Consider the following 19,253-nt stretch of genomic DNA (forward strand, 5'->3'; position numbering starts at 1 on the left):
TTCGTTGTAATACTGTACTCTCTGAACTCGGTCTCTCTCCTCTCTCTGCGCTGCTGCAAAGCCTCGCCCGCCTACCGTTCTGAAAAGTGTCCTCAGTGAAGGGGGCAGTCTTTTTGCTGTAGCCCTTCACTGAGTGAGTCTTGCGGCCCGGCTGTCAGACGGAGACCTGGGGTTGGGGACCCCTGATATAGACTAAAGTGGTAAAGACTGTTTCCATGATGAAAAGGGAAGAAGGTTAAAGATGCAAGTTTTGGCTTCATAGCCTTCATCAGGTGGGCCACTGGCCACAAAGCAGGAACCAGCCCTAGACAGCATACCAGTTTCTTCACAAGCACACACCCACATTTACACCACATGGGTACATTTAGAACTGCTGATTAAACTAACCTGCATGCCTTTAAAATGTGGGTGGAAAACTAGAATAATAGAGGCAAAATCCTTATAGACTTCCATACAGTGTCCGTGCTGGCATTTATATTATGAACTGGTGAGGTGTAAGGCAGCTATGCTAAGCACTTCACCATTGTGCATTGGTGTGAGGATATATTTCTTAAACCTGCTTAATCCAACTCAAGTTTATGGGAAAGACAGCCTTAGACTGGGCTATTGCAGTGCCCACACTCTTGCTTGTACAGGGGCTAATTTGGAATCTTCCACTAACCTACCTTGTCCATCTTTGGGAATGTAGGAGAAAGTCCATTTCAGACACTGGGAGAAGATGCAAACTCCTCATGGAAGACTAGGCAAAGAATCCTTTGCCAGGGTGCTAAATACATAACCTAACCCTTTGGCTACTATGATCACCGTAGAATAAACATTTATGCTAAATTTGAAATGAATCCAAATAATAAGGAAATGGCATAAAACTAAAACACTTATTTTTCTTCATTATTTTTAGATTTTCTAAATTCAGTTTTTCCTTTTCAGATAGCAATCAAAATAGTGTGTTAAGAAGAGAAAGTTATTTTTGCATTAATAAACTGAAAATGTTGGGTTGGTGAAATGTTGTGAATTGGGTGTATTTCAACAGGAATATTATGCATATATGCTGTGTATTTTTTCAGATTTACAAGAGAGTGGCAGTTCCTCTTCATTTCCACTGACCCTGCTTGACTGCCGACAAGAACAGAATGAAAATACAAGGATTTTGACATCAGAGATGCTGACACCCACCATTTTGCGGTTTACTTATTTGCCTGCTGGTAAGCTAACAAAGGTAAATGGAAAGAATGTGTCTTTGTGCCAAGAGCAGAAGAATATGTTCAAGCAGAAATCCTGCTATGACAAGTGGAGTCTTATAAGACAAAGGCCATACTGCTGTTCTGAATGTGGCAAACGATTCTTAAAAAATAGCCATCTTCAGAGTCACATAAGAATTCACACTGGAGTAAAGCCATTTTGCTGTTCTGAATGTGGCAAACAATTCTTTAGAAATAGCAATCTTCAGATTCACGCAAGAATTCACACTGGAGAGAAGCCCTATTGCTGTTCTGAATGTGGCAAACGATTCTCACAATCATGTAATCTTCGTCTCCATCAAAGATTCCACACTGGAGAGAGGCCGTACTGCTGTTCTGAATGTTTTAGGCGGTACTTCAGCAGAAGTGACCTTCTCAAACACTTAAGAGTTCACTCTGGAGAGAAGCCATATTGCTGTACTGAATGTGGCAAACAATTCTCTCGCAGTAGTTATCTTCAGAGACACAAAAGAATTCACACTGGAGAAAAGCCGTATTGCTGTAGTGAATGTGGCAAAAGATTCAACACTGTCAGCGCTTTTAAGGTCCATAACAGAGTACATTCTGGAGAGAAGCCATTCTGTTGTACTGACTGTGGCAGAACATTTCGTAACCGTGGCAATCTGAAGAAACATACAGTAGTTCACACTGGGGAGAAGGCATATTGCTGTAGTGAATGTGACAAACGATTCTCACAATTAGGTCATCTTCGTCTCCACAGACGAATCCACACTGGAGAGAGGCCGTACTGTTGTTCTGAATGTGGCAGACGGTACTTTAGTAGTAAAGATCTTCAGAAACACTTGAGAGTTCATTCTGGAGAGAAACCATACTGTTGTACTGAATGTGGCAAGCGATTTCTTAACAGTACTAATCTTAAAAACCACAAAAGAATTCACACTGGAGAGAAGCCATTTAGCTGTCCTCAATGTGGTAAACGATTCTCACAAATGGGAAATCTTCAGGTCCACAGAAAAATTCACACTGGAGAGAAGTACTAATGGCTGGACACTTGTACAACCAAAGATATAAAAAATTATTCCAGACTAGCACACTGAAAAGTATGCAAAAAATACAGCTTACCAGCACCACAGAAACACTGGGATCATATTCAAGGTGGTGCTAGTCAAATGTGATACACAGTTCTTATAGATAGAAAAATAGATACCAGGAAACTGGGTACTGCCGTTAAAGAAAAGCAATCGGGTAAAGCCTGAGAGAGAAGAGGCAAAAGGGAAAAAAATGCACCAGGATAACAAGATGGAAATATGCTAAATACTTACTAAAACCATCAAAACCATGTCACCGGAGTTAGGATTAACAGGACTTTATAAGAGAAACTTCCAAACTTCTTTAGATGCCCAGCCAGATCCTGTCATCACCTGTGAATTATAAAATGTGGCACTACTGCAGACGATGCAGATAGTACAAGGAGCGACTGCAGCAAGTTTAAGAGAGTACCAAAACAACAACTTGTCATGGCTATAAAGTGTGATTCGCTAATGTCTTGGCAATACTTAGCCATATTGACGTTCTGCATGTGGCAAACCATTTGGTGACAGTAGTTGTCTTCAGTAGCACAAAAGAATTCACACTGAGTTCAGGCCCATCTTGACATCTTAAAATTGACCATAGCTTCATATGAACCACACAAGGAAGTGTTTTTAGGAACAATGCAGGTGCTACAGGAATAGGAGTGCATTGCAAAAGGACTCAAAAGTGAGGTTCACTCCTTTCTTTACAGTGAGCACACCAAGGAAGGTTGGAGGAACTAACCCTGAGAGAAGCCACATTGCTGTTCTAGATGTGGCATAAGATTTTCTACCAACTCTGTGTTGATTCACACTCGACAAGCTGCATGAAGTTGCATGACTGCGGAGAATGCAGAAATTTAGCAGTCCTCACAGAAAATTTCAGACAAAAGAAATGCAATGCAAATGTTTTTTCTAATGAGTAATGTTCACTGCTGTTTATGATGTGACAACAAAAAACTTCGGACAAGCCATGTCCGTTCAATAGATGACAACAGAGCAGGCACCTAGAATACAAGTCCATCTTAGTCGCAATGTGTCACTTGCTAACAGTCATGTTCACCAAATTATGATTCCAAATGTAAAAATAAGACTCTTTATCACCACTGCTGTTTTTGCCTGGCAAGACTCAGTTGTGGATTTAATATCAAAACATAAAAACTGATCTCGCCAGAGCAGACATTGGCCTATTACTCAACTGAAAATCTTGGAAGTGGAAATAAATGACGTGTAACTAAGTGTGACGAGGAAAGTCTAATCAGTCGATCCATTAGTAACTGTTCCCAACTCACCATCTCTGATTGGCTTCATACTTGCTGACGTAAATGTCATTGTACCCAACTAGTATGTTAAATTTAGGCTAGTACTGTATGCTCATTAGTTTCTGAGGTACGGAGGCTTTAAAGAGGGTGTTTGGCACTTAATTTACTGTTAGAACAAGTACTAACTGAAAAATGACATTGTTCCATAAGTCACTTGAGATGTTATTGTTAGGTCCATTAAATTTTCAGGGATTTTTCTTTAGTATTAGGTGTTGTGGAAGTTCAGCCCCTGAACACAGACAAACAGACACGAAATGGCCAAAAATCACACACGTTTAATTCCCATTTAGCTTTACAGCACCACACAATATTCTAAATTAGTCTCAATTGCTCCATCCCTTCTTTCTCTTCCCTTTATTCTTCTGCTGCCCTCACTCTTCCACTCGTAAGCTCCGTCCTCTTCCTCCCAACTCCGGCTCCTCTACTGGAGCGAGGCGGCCCCTTTAATAATAACCCAGATGTGCTCTGTCATGATCTTCCGGGTGTGGCGGAAGTGCTGCAGTCCAAGGCTTTGCAATCCTTCAGACATCCTGATGGTGGCCACGGGCCCCAACAGGGTTCAGATTCTAAGCCCTGATCCCATAGCCCCTGTGTGAGGGCAGCAGGGTGGCTGCCCTCTTGTGGCCTGGGGGAGGTATTGTCTCTCTCCTGGTCCTTCCAGGCATCTCCCATAGTGTATAGAATGACTAAAATAGTGGGTCCACGGTTGCATATTTGATCCTATATATATATATATATATATATATATATATATATATATATATATATATATATATATATATATATATATATATATATATATATATATATATGGCTTGTTAAATTGTATAAAACATTTATTTCATGCGGTAGAACAACTTTGAACCTCCTATGTCTCCACTAAACCACATCAAATTGTTCAAATTTAAACAAGCTCTTTTTATGCTTTGCCACACATAGCTATTATATAATATAATATATATTTGAAATATTTTTTTAATGTCTCATAAACCAGAAACTTTCTTTCAGACTGACACCTAGTTGATAAAGAGTAACTATTACATGAGTAAAACCTATTGAAGGTTTAGTGTAAAGATATAGAGGACCAAAGTCTTATTTTTACGTTTGGAATCATAATTTGGTGAAAGATTTTTTTTTTTTTTTATATACAATTTTCAGCAAGCCGTGAATTTACAAATATGCAACGGTGGACCAACTATTGTAAAAGTTAAAGACCCCCATCACTAAATAACAATCTGACAATTTCATGCATCTAGTGTTAACAGTTTAAAAGTTACGACTTATAGAACATTGTCATTTTTAGTAGCAGTTCTTTTCTTTATTTAAAATTAGGAGCACAGCTCCTCTTTAAAGGCTCCATGTCTCGGAAAGTAATAAAGATACAAGACAAAAATTCGGCTCATGAGCTTTTGCATAAAACCACATTAATTCCATAAATTATGCAGCATATAGGAGATGCTTCAATTGATTTCACGTGGATTGACCAATCAATGAAAAGCTATCATTCACCTGCCTATTGGAGTGTAACAAAGTGCTTTTTGTAATGGCAGTGTGGCACGATGGTTGAGGCTTTAGACCCAGGATGTCACACCCTGAGGTTGTGGGTTCAAATCCCATCACTTCACCTGCCTGTGCGCCCAACTGAAAAAATAAAAAAAATGTATCTAATTGTACCTCTCAAATTTTAGAAGACGACTTGGAGAAAATGTGTCAGTTAAGTAATAACAAGTAATGTTAAACCTGAATGGCATATGCAGAAATACATTTTAAAAAAGATGTTGAATTTTTTTTCCTCCACAGTTATCTTTCATATTTCATCTGCTTGTATGTCTAATGTATTAAGTCCGTAACAGTAAAGTGCAGATGTGTCTGAAGTGAAATGTCATTGATGCAGGTTCTTTATTTTTTTTTTCTTTTAACTTTTACTGGAGAGTAATATATAGCCTATAGGTTAATAGTGTATTTTTTTAATATAATGTTTGCCAATTGTCTTAAGTATCTGATTGTAAAGAGCCAGGAAGCTGGACAAACCAGTATTTCTACCCCCAGGGTTTCATTGATAAGAACGGACCATAGAAGGCTGACTTTTTTTATGACTTAATTGTATCCTTTTTTTCTTGTGTGTTTGAAATAAGAATAAAATTGAACTTGGTGTGTCTGAGCAGACTCATTGGTGAATAGCCCAGTGGGTGTGTTTGTATGTGTGCGTCTGGAGCTTCAGAGCAACAAATAGAGGGAGATTTGCAAAGACCTGCTTTCTCTGCCACTTCTTATCCTGAAGAGAACAGACCAGGAAGAGCAGAGTGTAACTACAAGTTTTTGTGCAGCCTGTGTAGGATTTGGAGAAGTTCTGGGGTGTTCGGATCTTGAAGGATGAGTGTGAAGTGTTAAATTGTTTTTCTAACCAGGCAGCAATCTTGATTTCTATTTTATTCGAGGCCATATTTGTATCGGCTCATAACTGCTTTGAGCACGTTTGCTTATCTATTGCTTTAGCTTAAACAGTGGGTCTAGAAAAGGATTCCCCCCTTCGAAATATTCCCTTTTTTTTTTTTTTTTTTTTTTGTTTTGCTTTACATCCTTAAATAAAAACACACACACACACAAATATTTCTTCCCAGCTTTACTTACTCAATGCAACCTGCAAGTGAAAGATATCACAGCTACAGTTCAGAAAAATGATAAACAAATCAAAAACACGACCTCCTGAGATTAATAAAGGATCACCCCCCAATGTCATTTTTTTGACCCACCTTTTGCTTTAATGACAGCCTTGAGCCTGTTGGGATTCTTCTCTATCAGCTTTAACTGTTCAAGTTCGGTCCAGTTGGATGGTGAGTGCTGAAGAACTGCGATCTTCAAATCTTCCCACAGATTTTCAGTGTGATTTAGGTTTGGGCTCTGACTGGGCCACACAAGGACATTCAGTTTTTTCTCCTTCAGCCACTGTGTGGTCAGTTTTGCTGTGTGCTTCGGGTGGTTGTCATGTTGAAAGGTGAACATTCTGCCCATCTTCAACTGTCTGGCAGAGGGTAGCAGGTTTTCCACAAGAATTTGGTGGTATTTTGCCTCATCTATTTTTCCTTTTACCCTAACGAGAGCCCCAGGCCCTGCAGTGGAGAAACACCCTACAACAGGATGCTGCCACCTCCATGCTTTACTGTAGGTATGGTGTGTTGTGGATGGTGAGCTGCATTGGTGTACTGTTTGGTATTGAGGCCAAATAGTTTGATTTTGGTCTCATCTGACCATAAGACCTTTTTTCCACTTAGCATCAGAATCTTTCTGGTAAAGCTCAAACAAGCCTTAATGTGGCCTTTCTTGAGAAGTGGCTTTTTCCTTGCAGCCCTCCCGAACAAGCCACAATTGTGGAGCGCTTGTGAAATTGTTGTCACAAGCACGCAATGACCACTCTTTGCAGTAAAATCCAATAACTCCTTCAAAGTGGCCATTGGCCTCTCGGTAGCCTCTCTTACCAGTTTCCTCCTTGGTCTTCCATCCTGTTTGGAGGGATGGTCCTAGTAGTACCAAACACTTGCCACTTCTTTATTATGGACTTTACGGTGTTCCTTGCGATTGATAAAGCCTTTGAGATTTTTTTGTATCCATCTCCTGCCTTATGTCTGTCCACAACTCTATCCCTGAGATCTTTTCAAAGTGCCTTGCCACCCATAGTCTGTTGTTTGCTGTCAGTTGCACTACCAAGCAAGGGAATGAATGCTCCAGGAACATCTTCACTAATCACACGGATTACAACTGATCTCAAGTGGAAGGACGCCAGTAACCAGGGTCTGCAATAATAAAAATGGTGGGCACTGACACCTGAGTGAGTTTAGGAGAGGGGTGATCCTTTATTCATCTCGGGATTTCTTGTTTTTGATTTTTTATCATTTTTCTGAACTGTAGCTGTGATATCTTTCACTCAGATGTTATATATTGTATTGAGTAAGTAAAGATGGAAAAAATATTTTTTGTGTGATTTCATTTAAGGCTGTAAAGCAACAAAAACGGGAATATTTTGAAGCGGGGGGGGGGATTCTTTTCTATACCCACTGTACATTGAACCTATGAGGAACATGCAGAAGTAATGTTAAGTCTTTCTGTGGTTTGAACTAGCAAAGCTGCCAATGAAGCTTCTTTCAAAATTAGCCATCCCATTGGGTTTTTAAGATTGTTTTGTTCTATCAGAGAAATGTTGATGTATGTGTGAACTTATAAAGCAGCCTGCTTACTGCAGTGAACACACACATATCTTAGGAGCTGCAGCAGGGCCCTAGCATTTGTGTGCTTGCTTCAGCCTGATCAGTGCTTGATTTTTTATTTTTTTTTTTTCCCCGTACAGGTAATAATTTTAAATTCTTCTACACCTGAAACTTCACATCTAGCATTATCATGGTGTATAGTTTAGCTTACTAAGTGCACTCATTGTACCCTGCTACCTTATAATTTGGGCATATTATCAGTGATCCATAATTAAAAGTGTAACTTAACTCTTGCCTGTTCTTTTACTCACTCTAATTGTCTGAAGTTACAGATGTAAAAGGGAACGGGAAGGAAATGCTTACTGATATACCCTGACCGTGTGGGAGTCAAGAGGTTTTTGTTAAGGTCTACATAAAAGAGTATGAAAGGGTTCACCACAAAACAGATTCATAAACTGTTTATACTGTTGCATCCTAACATGATGCTCACACTAGGGGGTCTAGTTGAGTTACTAATACATTGATAATCTGTTGAAGGCATTAACTTTGAATTCTATGCTCCATGTCAAAAACCTGAACATATGTAATGTTGTTAGAGTCAAGGCTGGGGATGGGGCTGTCAAAACACAGGGCTTGTTAAAGACCATTTTTGGTTTACACACAAAATAAATTGTCTTTTGAAATATTTTGTTTGATTCAAAAGTCACTTGCTGGACTTTGCCCCCATTATCTTTGCAATATTGTTTATGTGGTGAAGGGTAATACAAAGGCAAGTCTCGAGCATCTGAAGGTTGGAACGGCCTTATTGTATTTGAGGGGAATAAAAATAACAGGACTATAAACTCTGCGTAATGTAGACAATGACTGAGAAGGAAGCTGTTGTTTTGTGGTTCAGGCTTTTTAGTCAAAGGCTAAGCCCAGTGTAGTTGATGTCAACAGGTCCATGTGTGGTAAGCCAACTTCAGAGGCCGTAAATAATGCAAATAAAGAGGCAGCCGGTCGGCTTATCACGGACATTTGAAAAGAAAAATGTAACATTTAACTGTTCTAGCGCCCCTACGCAGATTAACACGGCAGCGGTACAAAGTTCTAACGACAGTTTGAGCGCCGGGATGTTCGAAGGACTGCCTGGAGGCCTACAGGTGCTCTGAGAGCAAGCCGTGGGGCTCAAATTCTCTGGGGCCGTTTATCGAGCGCGCTCACGGTTTCAGATGGCAAGTACGGAGGCGCGCTTCCGTAACCGCTGGAAGAGAGGGCGAAAGTGGTATATTTAAAATAACAGGTCTGAAGGATTGAAAGCTTCGTTTTAAGGTATTCGAAAAAAAAAGGGGAATTCACATGTGTGGCAAAGTATAAGAGTGAACGCGAGAGAAAGTAAAGTATTACTTACTTAACAGAGGCTGAACGTGGAGCCCAGAGGTCAACAAGACAGACTGGTGGGCGGGCGTGCGCGCGCGCCCGAGAGAGAGAACATTTAAATCGAGTGGACTGCACCTGAGCAGGAAGTGTTGAATGGTGGGCGTCCCGACGTGTCTGGGAAGTCCGCGGGAAACATAAAGGCGGATTAGATGGTCAAAAGGGCTCGGGATATAAAACCAGGGTCCGATCGCCAGAGGTCGTCTTTTGACCAGGTCTTTAAGCTGTAGTTTAGATCTGTGCTACTGATTTATTTGATTGAGACGTGGACTGGCGGACCTTTTTGTATACAGTAGGTGCTTAGTTTATTAATTTTGTTTTGATTTTTTTTCAGCTTGTCCTTCCTGATCAGTTTTGTAGCTGGACGAAGGAGGTAGAAACTTTTTTTCTGTTTTGTTCTTTTGTTCACTTTTGATTTGGAAACCACTATAAATAATATAACACCTGCACACTTTTGGGAAGTGTCATTGCATTGGACTTTATAATTTTTTTTTTTTACACATATACATACATTATATATATATATATATATATATATATATATATATATATATATATATATATATGTATATATATATATTATACTCACCTAAAGGATTATTAGGAACACCTGTTCAATTTCTCATTAATGCAATTATCTAATCAACCAATCACATGGCAGTTGCATCAATGCATTTAGGGGTGTGGTCCTGGTCAAGACAATCTCCTGAACTCCAAACTGAATGTCAGAATGGGAAAGAAAGGTGATTTCAACAATTTTGAGTGTGGCATGGTTGTTGGTGCCAGACGGGCCGGTCTGAGTATTTCACAATCTGCTCAGTTGCTGGGATTTTCATGCACAACCATTTCTAGGGTTTACAAAGAATGGTGTGAAAAGGGAAAAACATCCAGTATGCGGCAGTCCTGTGGGCAAAAATGCCTTGTTGATGCTAGAGGTCAGAGGAGAATGGGCCGACTGATTCAAGCTGATAGAACAGCAACTTTGACTGAAATAACCACTCGTTACAACCGATGTATGCAGCAAAGCATTTGTGAAGTCACAACACGCACAACCTTAAGGCGGATGGGCTACAACAGCAGAAGACCCCACCGGGTACCACTCATCTCCACTAGAAATAGTAAAAAGATAGGCTACAATTTGCACAAGCTCACCAAAATTGGACAGTTGAAGACTGGAAAAATGTTGCCTGGTCTGATGAGTCTGGATTGCTGTTGAGACATTCAAATGGTAGAGTCAGAATTTGGCGTAAACAGAATGAGAACATGGATCCATCATGCCTTGTTACCACTGTGCAGGCTGGTGGTGGTGGTGTAATGGTGTGGGGATGTTTTCTTGGCACACTTTAGGCCCCTTAGTGCCAATTGGGCATCGTTTAAATGCCACGGGCTACCTGAGCATTGTTTCTGACCATGTCCATCCCTTCATGACCACCATGTACCCATCCTCTGATGGCTACTTCCAGCAGGATAATGCACCATGTCACAAAGCTCGAATCATTTCAAATTTGTTTCATGAACATGACAATGAGTTCACTCTACTAAAATGGCCCCCACAGTCACCAGATCTCAACCCAATAGAGCATCTTTGGGATGTGGTGGAACGGGAGCTTCGTGCCCTGGATGTGCATCCCACAAATCTCCATCAACTGCAAGATACTATCCTATCAATATGGGCCAACATTTCTAAAGAATGCTTTCAGCACCTTGTTGAATCAATGCCACGTAGAATTAAGGGAGTTCTGAAGGCGAAAGGGGGTCAAACACCGTATTAGTATGGTGCTCCTAATAATCCTTTAGGTGAGTGTATATATGTGTATATATATATATATATATATATATATATATATATATATATATATATATATATATATATATATATAATATTGCAAGATATTTCTAGTATGGACATTGCTGGAATAAAACAGATTCCTGATTTTATTTTATTTTTTTTAGTCTGAGTCTATCTTTCTCCAGCCCTTGGTTGCTCGGTCTCGTCTACTGACACCCCAAGTCGGGAGTTATACAACTTGGTCCTTACCCAGGGTGTCACAGCATGGAAAGATTGTTTCTCTTGCAAGGCTACCTCAAAGCCACAACAACGACAAAATAACTGCATGGGCGACACAAAAAATAAACTTATACTTGTATTATAAAGAATCTTTCAGCCCACAAATCCACAAGCAGGTTTTGTTTGGTGGCCAAAGTGACAAATGCAGCAGTCTGCTGAGATGTTCTTAATGTTTCTGCTGTTGACTTCTGATGCTGTTTAAGTCTGCAGGAGCTTGATGGGTGGAAGATTAAGGGGGGCAGCAATTCAAATATCCCAGGGTTGAGAAGATCAGCCTATTCTGCCACCTTCTGTCAGATTGCAAAGGTGTTCCAGTCACTAACCATTTACAGCTTCCTGAATAGAGCTTTTCTGCTTTCTTTAGTTAAAAATTGTACTGTATGTATGCAAAATGTGAGTATTTAAAACAAAAACTGTGCTCACAAATCACATTATCGTTGTTCTTTCATGTTTACAGAGTAAAGTTAATCTTTTTTGCACTTCTGATCCATGTGCAACACATTGCAGAAAACCACCTTTGCCATATTAAAAGGTGCAGGACGGAACCCCAAATGCATTTGGTACGAGAAGTCAACGAGGGGTACCACCAAGGAGACAATTCTGGCAAAAGTGCTGCACTCTTGTAGTATCAGGATTGGAACATGGAATTTGGGGTCCTTGACAGGTAAGGCATAATAAATTCTGAAAACGTTGGAGAGGAGGGGAATATAGTTGAGTAGAGTTGAGCAGAGTTAGGAAATCGAGGATGAATGATCTAGAGCAGGGGTCCCAAACTCAAATCTGTGGCTGCAGGTTTTTGTTCCAACCAGCGTCCAACCAGCGTCCATTTTTTTATTGGACTCTTAGCCTAATTAAGTGAGTCATTATTTCCCTGTTTTTGTGTTTTGGAGTCAATGTACAAATTACAAACTTAAGTTTTTTTTTAGATTTTTAATAAAATGTAATAAACAGTTATATGGGGAATATATATTGTGAACAGTATTTTCAACTTAATACCCATTCTGCTTTTCCAGGTGTTCTGATTATTTAATTGATTATTTTACTAATTAGCGAGTCTGACACTGAAGTCGTTGCTGCTTTCATCACCCCGAGTGTCTGCTCTGCTGGTTGTTAATTGTCACTATTAGGGTTAAATGAAGGGAGCAAACTACAGAGGAAAAGGAGAAAATAAAAGGAAAACAACAAAAGAGAGTTAAGCAGTTAGAAAAACATAGAAATATTTCTAAGTGTCTTATAAATGCAAAAAACATAAGAGAAGAGGAATAAAGGCCGGCTAATTAAATGTGATCAGTTGTTATCGATTATTCTCACCGATTGTGAATCAGGTTGGAACAAAAATCTGCAGCCACAGTGGGGTCCCCAGGACTGAGTTTGGGAACCACTGGTCCAGGGAGCAGATATACTTGGGAAGGTGAAAGACGGATAAGGATGGCTATGGGGATGAACATGGTGGATATGAATTTTAAAAAAAGAAGTGAGAGAGAGTATATGGCATGGTGTGCATGAATGCTGGTTTCCAGAAAGCAGAAAAGCATCTGATAACCTACAGTATAGGAGTGATGGAGTTCCAAGTCAGATTACATCCAGGTGAGACGAAATGACAGAATTCTTGTAATGCAATGTAAAGTTAATTTGAGGCTAGGCCTGTGTGAGGCACCCCAGGCTGCTGATATACAGTAATAGCCTTTAAGTGTAAGACGAGATGCAGGATAACCGCTGATTCATTGGAGACTTGAGACCTCCTGCTGTCATCATTGCGAGTTTTTGTATGTTCTGAGGTGTGAGAGATGTTTAAAAAAAAAATAACACATTTTGTTCCTAAAAACGTTTCCACCAAGGAGCCGTGTGGAAATTTTTAAAGTTTTTTTCTAAAAGTTTTTGTTTAAACTCCGTGTTTGGGGTGAGCATTTGGAAAAGTTTATTTTTTACTTGTTCTTTGTATTCAAACTAGCATGACGGTTAGGAGCAGCCACAGATGCAGTGTATTGCTGCACCCACCACACAACAAACCAACTCAGGATCCAGATTAGGACCCGAGTGCAGCTATGCAATGGGCGATACCTCAGCACCACACAAGTTCAGAGGTTTTTTTTTATGGTGGCTGGAGTGCCAATTCTGCCACCAACCCCCAGGGATGGATGCAGATTAACGTCATTCCCAGGACGGAGCAATTGCAGGTTAAGGGCCTTGAGACAGAGCAGAGACCCGTTTGGCATTTTACGGGATTCGAACTGGCAAGCTTCCGATTGCCAGTGCAGATCCCTAGCCTCAGAGCCACCACTCCACCCATGGTAAGTAACAGAAACAACAATTTCTTAGTGGCGAAAAAAGACAGCGGCTGATTTCAGAGTGGAAAAGGGAAGGGCTCAGGCATATGTAGGAGAGCAACTGGCTTTAAGACGCAAGCGGCCATAGGAGCAGACGAGACAGTAAGAAATGAACTAGCAACAGATATTCAATGAGCGAGATTTTCTAGATTGAACAGTTCTTGGTGGTCAGTAGAGTACGCTGTCACCCTCTTAAATGCTGTAAAGCAGGGGTCTCCAACACATCGCTTGCAAGCTACCGGTAGGTCACCAAAGGGTTAACGAATTCTATACAGAAATTTGAAAACTTGATTAGTCAAATTAGGGGTGGGCGATCTTTCCAAAAAATAATATCACAATCCTTTTAACACAAAATCACCTTTCACAATCAGAATTGCAATCTATCTTTTCAATGTGGCCTACACTTAAGAGACTATCCGAAGTCAAACTCATCAAGACCTAAGTAACACTTTATTTTAAATATCAAACAAAGTTGAACTCAATTGTGTTCTCGTTTGTTAGCTAAGCGGAGTTAAGGCACATGCCCCGAAGCTGGCAAGTGAGTGAGGAGAGCCCACCAACTCGCCCCGCTGCATGTTTCTCGGATTCGCGCAAAGAAATCAGTACCACAAGTGAACTATGATACATACTGAAATGAGAGAAGTCGGAAAATCAACTGGAATGTTCAAGCAAATTATAGAAAAAAACCCTAAATCTAAATCCATTAAGTAGTTCTCTTGTAAAAAGCAGACAGACAGACAGAAAGACATTGAATTTTATATTTTATATATTAGTAAACCTTCAAAATAATGTGCAGTTAAAGTCTCAACAGCATTCTCAGCATTTCTGGAGCTTAGTAAAGCACAGATAACTATAAGAATCGTCACCAAGCAGCTCTGAAAATGTCTGCTTTGTTTGGGTCTCCATACCTCTGTGAGTCTGACATGAATGTCACGAAATCAAAGTTCAGAACAAGACTGACAGATGAACATTTAAAGGACTCCATAAGAGTGAACCTACGTGGCTCCACTCCACCATACACCCCTCTTGTTGACTCCATGCAGTGCCAGTCATCTCACTAACTGAAAAACACATCACACCTGCAACTGGACATGTGAATAAAGTGAAACAGCGACATGGAACAAAATGACAAATGAATAAGGAATATCTGTGGATTTGGAATTACATTGTTCTGTTTTGACACCATTCATGTTTTAATGCAATAGCCTGAGATACACTAGAAAATGCCTACAGACATACAAAATGCACCTGAAGGTGAACTAAATACTTTTATTGTGATGTTTTAATGCAAAAAGTGAGTTGTGGACACCAACATTTTGTAAATGTTCAGGGAAAACAAGCTTATTCAGTTTGTTTGGGCTGAAATAAGCTATGAGAATAAACGTTAGAAAACACGAGTAGCTCTCGGCCATTTTCATTTTGTGAAAGTAGTTCTCAGGGGATAAAAGGTTGGAGACCCCTGCTCTAAAGGCTCATTAATATGAAGGGAGTACAAAGAGTACGAGTGGAAAGCTTTTACGTAAGGAATAAGAGGAGTGTAAAGTTAGGAGAACAGACAGAAGAAAGTAAAGTTAACCCTATAGAAGGACAAACAGCAGAATGTTGATGATTGGGAGAATATTACAAAAGGTTAAGGGGTCAGAAGCAGTACAATATCTTTAGCAGTTCTTTAATTTCTTGGGTTTACATTTTTCACTTTTACCATTTAAGATAATTCATTTCATTCTTAAAAAGCAGTTTTAATAATCCAAAGTCAGATTTTAACCATGAAGCAAGTGCAGTGCAGGTCCTGTTGTATAGTGGACTTTGTAGATGATGGCTTGGAGCAGCCAGTCTTCTATGAGGGCTTACATCTACAGGAGATGCCAGCTGATCCAACATCTTGAGCTCAGGGTCGCCGAACTGGAGCAGGAGTTGGCTGACCTGCGTTTTAATAGAGAATTGGCGAACCTGCCCCAGGTGTCCTTTAGAGAGATAGTGTGCACCCCTAAGAAAACTCCAAACAGGTAGAGATAGGTGGATCACCGTCACATGATGCAAGGTAAAGGGTGCACACTGTCCCAGGGCATCAACCCCAGAAATGGAAGTGTCAAACCGTTTTCACGTTCTTGTGAAGCTGGACCGGTGCCTCTGAAAATTCTGGGGTAGTAGGCAGGGATGAGGAGCAGAACTGGGTCATCTCAAAACCAGTTCCCAGAAAGAGAGAAGTAGTGATAGTTGGGGACTCCATCATTAGGGAGATTGAAGCCCAGGTTTGCTACAGAGAAAGAGAGTCTCACACGGTGTGTTGACTTCCAGGTGCACAGGTGGGAGACCTCCCTGGAAGGGTGGATAGGCTCTTACCCAGAGTGGCGGTGGATGCAGTGGTCATTGTCCATGTTGGAACAAACATAAGGGTAGTCTAGCAGTTCTGCGATTCAAAGTTAAAGAGTTAGGTGCCAGGCTGAAGAGGAGAACTGTCAAGGTGGTCTTCTCTGAAGTTCTGCCTGTGCCAAGCACCAGTCCAGGTAAGACCGAGAAGATCACAAGGCTTGACGTGTGGCTCAAATCTTGGTACAGAATAGGAGGGTATAGGTTTATGGGGCATCATTTGGAACAGATGGGACCTGTTTCTCCGTGATTGGTTATATCTGAACTGGAAGGGCACCTATGTTTTGGGGCGGGGGGCGGGCATATGTGTAGTTTAGTTGAGGGTTCTTCAAATTAAGGAATGGAAGGACAGGCCAGGTTTAGAACTCTACATGGAGGAACAAACAACAGTGTAAAAATAAAAATGTTTAGTAATGAAAATTCTAATCCGATGTTTAAATTTAGGATTAACACATTAATAATAGCCTGCCTTAATGCTAGAAGTATCAAAATAAGGCAAGTGACTTGAAGTTGTATGTAGCAGAGCATAATTATGATATTATAACAGTAACAAAGATGGGGATGAGTGCAACATTGAGGGATACACATTTTTAGGAAGGATAGACAGAACAGAAAAGGAGGTGGGGTTGCGGTTTATAGCAAACAGAACTTAAATGCAAGTCCTCTTCAGTTGGACGATGAGCCGCACCTAAGTGAGGACATGTGGCTTCACCTGGAAAACATTAGGGAATGAGGCCTTATTTTAGGAGTGTGTTATAGACCACCTAATGCAGACAGTAATTTCAATGCACATCATCTTAGTAGGGCGGCACGGTGGCGCAGTGGTAGTGCTGCTGCCTCGCAGTTAGGAGACCCGGGTTCGCTTCCCGGGTCCTCCCTGCGTGGAGTTTGCATGTTCTCCCGTGTCTGCGTGGGTTTCCTCCGGGCGCTCCGGTTTCCTCCCACAATCCAAAGACATGCAGGTTAGGTGGATTGGCGGTTCTACATTGGCCCTAGTGTGTGCTTGGTGTGTGGGTGTGTTTGTGTGTGTCCTGCGGTGGGTTGGCACCCTGCCCAGGATTGGTTCCTGCCTTGTGCCCTGTGTTGGCTGGGATTGGCTCCAGCAGACCCCCGTGACCCTGTATTCAGATTCAGCGGGTTAGAAAATGGATGGATGGATCATCTTAGTAGTATTAAAATGGCAAATTTACAGGGAGATATTATAGTCATGGGGAATTATTAACTGGGATAACCTTGCAGATGGCAGAACACGAGGAGGAGTTTTAAGAAGTAATCAGTGAACACAGCATGTTAAAGCACCAACACGGGGTAAAGCTTGTCTAAAAGACTAAAATTGCTAAGTTGAACTTTGGTAGGGCAAATTATGAGCAGATGTGACAAAGTCTAAGGAGGATACACTGGGATAAGCTTTTAAATGTGGAGACAGTCAAGGAGCAGTGGAACAGGTTTAAAAATGTTTTACATGTAATGCAGGACAGATACATACCTACATTTGGAATTAATAGGAAACTAAAAAAAAAAACTCCACGGTGGATTAATAAAGATTTAAAAAAGAAGCTCTATAAAGGCATATAAGACTAATAAGTACAAAGTGAATCGTAGAGCGTATGAAAACATGAGGGCAACCATTAAGAAGGATATCAGGGAGGCTAAAAGTTGGAGAGGAATATAGCAGATAAGGCGAAAGACGACCCTAAAAGATTCTTTCAGTATTTTAGTAGTAAAAGAAAAGTTAAGGAGGAGGTCAAGTTCATCAGGAATAGTAAAGTGGAAATAAAAGATACAGACAATGAAATAGCAGATGCCCTAAACTTACATTTTTCTGAGGTGTTCACAAGTGAGCAAGTGGATAACCTGCCAGTGGTAAACGCAACTACTAAGGAGGTACTGAGGGAATTGGAAATTGTAGAGGGAGAAGTGCTGCTCAGATTAAATAAGATAAAATCAAACAAATCACCAGGACCAGATAATATTTAACCTCAAGTTTTTAAGGAGGCTAAAGAGTACAGATATAAACCCTTGACACATTTTTAGGAAGTCACTGCACACTGGAGAGATTCTGAAGGACTGGAAAATGGCAAATATCATCCCATTATATAAACAGGGTGACAGGGCAGATTCTAGCAACTATAGGCCAGTAAGCTCAATGTGCATCACAGGAAAATGAAAAGAAGGAATTATTAAGGATACATTTGAGCGGCACATGAAAAGTACAGGAGTTTTTATGAGCAGGCAGCATGGGTTCAGAAGAGGGAGGTCGTGTTTTACTAACATGCTGGAATTCTATGAGGAGGCAACAAAACGATACGATCAAAGTGGAGCTTATGATATTATTTTTCTGGACTGTCAGAAAGCATTTGATGAGGTGCCACATGAGAGGTTGGGCATCAAGTTAAAAGAAGTGGGAATTCAGGGTGATGTTTTTAGACGGGTGCAGAATTGGCTCAGACACAGGAAGCAGAGGGTGATGGTGTGAGGAACCTCATCAGAACTGGCCAATGTTAAGAGTGGTGTTCCACAGGGGTCAGTGCTAGGGCCGCTGCTATTTTAAATTTATATATTTATATATATATAAACTAGGGGGGCCAGAATATTAGTAAAATCTGTAAATGTACAAACGAAAAATGATAATTTATAGGAGGTTCACTTGACAGCCTCCCCGGCCTGCGCTATGTGCCAGCCACTTCACATCTCTGCCGCTCACACCCCAAGGATACACGTTTGCTCCTCCGAAACTCCCTCCTAAAGGGTGATACAATGGGAAACAAATATTTTTTTTTTACCTCCTCTTTGCTTGATCAGCTGCTGGCTTGCTGCTGCTGCCATGCTGGGTGATCTGTATCTCGCACGGCGCTTCGAACATTTAAAAGCCTGTACAGCAGCTGTCCTACTCTTTGTCTTTTATTTCCGACCCCATGCATGGTTAAATCTCTTGGCACAAACTCTCATCTCGCGGTGTTCTTGATATTTTTTAGTTTTTAATTTAAAAACGGAATAAGAATCTGAAAATCTAACAACATCACGTTAAAAGTTCAAAAAATTCTGAAAAGAATGATACCAAACATACAATATACGAGGTGTGGCAGAAAAGTAATGAGACTGGCAACACTGCAAGCGATCTGGCAACGCTGTGCTGTTGTCCTTGATAGAGCACGTGTATCAGTACCCTCCCATAGCTCAGTGCGAGTTTCAACTCCTTCTGTTAACTACGTGATTTTTGTGACTGCTATTAGCGAAGTTGTGTTTTTGGTTGTGCGTCACGCAAAATGGAACAGCGGA

General features: G+C 40.7%; 1 protein-coding gene across 1 annotated transcript in view; it reads left to right on the top strand.

Annotated features, from left to right (window-relative positions):
* LOC120534640 overlaps nucleotides 1-19,253 on the top strand; it is a 120,430-nt gene that overhangs the window by 59,441 nt on the left and 41,736 nt on the right. The window contains exon 8 of the mRNA XM_039762231.1: nucleotides 1,065-2,232. Coding sequence (XP_039618165.1) covers nucleotides 1,065-2,232 — 1,168 coding nt within the window. The remainder of the gene's footprint in view (nucleotides 1-1,064; nucleotides 2,233-19,253) is intronic.

The sequence above is a fragment of the Polypterus senegalus genome, chromosome 8, assembly GCF_016835505.1.
Source record: "Polypterus senegalus isolate Bchr_013 chromosome 8, ASM1683550v1, whole genome shotgun sequence".
Taxonomy (NCBI): Eukaryota; Metazoa; Chordata; class Cladistia; order Polypteriformes; family Polypteridae; genus Polypterus; species Polypterus senegalus.